Source organism: Cynara cardunculus (assembly GCF_001531365.2).
Source record: "Cynara cardunculus var. scolymus isolate 2C chromosome LG 13, CcrdV1, whole genome shotgun sequence".
NCBI classification, from domain to species: domain Eukaryota; kingdom Viridiplantae; phylum Streptophyta; class Magnoliopsida; order Asterales; family Asteraceae; genus Cynara; species Cynara cardunculus.
Window position 1 is genome coordinate 9,963,912 of NC_037540.1, and position 1,163 is coordinate 9,965,074.

General features: G+C 42.0%; 1 protein-coding gene across 1 annotated transcript; it reads right to left on the minus strand.

Moving 5' to 3' along the window:
• Window positions 1-429: 429 nt before the first annotated feature.
• On the minus strand, window positions 430-900 carry LOC112524740. The gene has a single exon (XM_025134697.1). It carries the CDS (start codon window positions 898-900, stop codon window positions 430-432), a length of 471 nt encoding a protein of 156 aa, XP_024990465.1.
• Between the last annotated feature and the right edge of the window lie 263 nt (window positions 901-1,163).

Consider the following 1,163-nt stretch of genomic DNA (forward strand, 5'->3'; position numbering starts at 1 on the left):
CGGAAGTATAGTCGGGGGAGAGAGACTGGTACATCCCAAAGGTAAGAAAATGATGGAATCAACAAATGTAGTAGCTTGAAAAATGTTTAGGAGGTAATCAAAACACCAGTCACGAGACGTTGGCTCGTTGTGATGAACATTTTTTTTTTATTAACCTGGATATCCAACCCGCTATGCGAGTTGACAAATCCCAGGACGACCACTTGTTTTGCAGATAGCCCGAAGTCACCGCATATGAACCTCCATGGCCACAAAGGGGATTTTTATTTCTCATTGGATTTTGAACCTGTGACCTCCTCGTACTTTTGACTAAGGACTCAAGCTCAAACCAATCAGGCACCACCCTTGTGGTTAACAATTTTTCGATTCTTGGTGTTGGTGGTAGGAGAGAAAATTGTAGTCATATACTTGATAACTATCTTCCAAACATCATCTCTTACTAATCAACTGTCTACCATCACTATGATTACACTTACTGATCATAAATGCTGAAGGGGTGCTTGCCAATGAAATGTGAATTGAATTGAGTTGTGGTGGTGGGTTTTGCCATTGAGGAACTGGACCTGTAAGAAGAATGGTTTGGAGTAGAGGACCTGCTTCCATCATGGCCTGCAAGAACTTCCCTTTCTTGGGCAACCCTTTTGTCAATACCATGTTATCAATGGCACATGATGTTAACGATGACGGTTGCAGCAACAATGGTAACGACGTTTCAGTAGACTCCGATGACGAAGCGACCCGAGCAATAGGGTTATCTTCTACGTAACTAACAGGAGCAGCAGCAGCAGCAGCTCTTGCAGAAGAAGCATTGGCTTCAAGCTTTTGAACTTGTTGTTGGAGAATGAGGTTTTCCAGATGTAGTCTTTGACACATGAACTGGAACCCATCTCTTTCTTTCATGGCTTTTGCTAATAAACCATTCAAATGCAACACTTCGTCTCTTCTTCTGGCAATTTCTTCACGAGCATATGCAGCTCTTGTTTCCAACCCTAATGGTGAGTACAATGGAGCATGCTTCTGTTCCTCAGTGACAGGAACCTGATAACAAGCACAACAGACAAACATTACAGGTTAAGCCCTTTAAATCGAAGAATTTATACGTCAAGAACCGATCAAAATGTCGAGTTTTTGGTTGGGAATTCAAGAAAATGGTAATACTTGTT

Coding starts and splice junctions, on each gene's coding strand:
- LOC112524740 (XM_025134697.1), bottom strand. CDS start 900: ATGAAAGAAAGAGATGGGTTCCAGTTCATGTGTCAAAGACTACATCTG.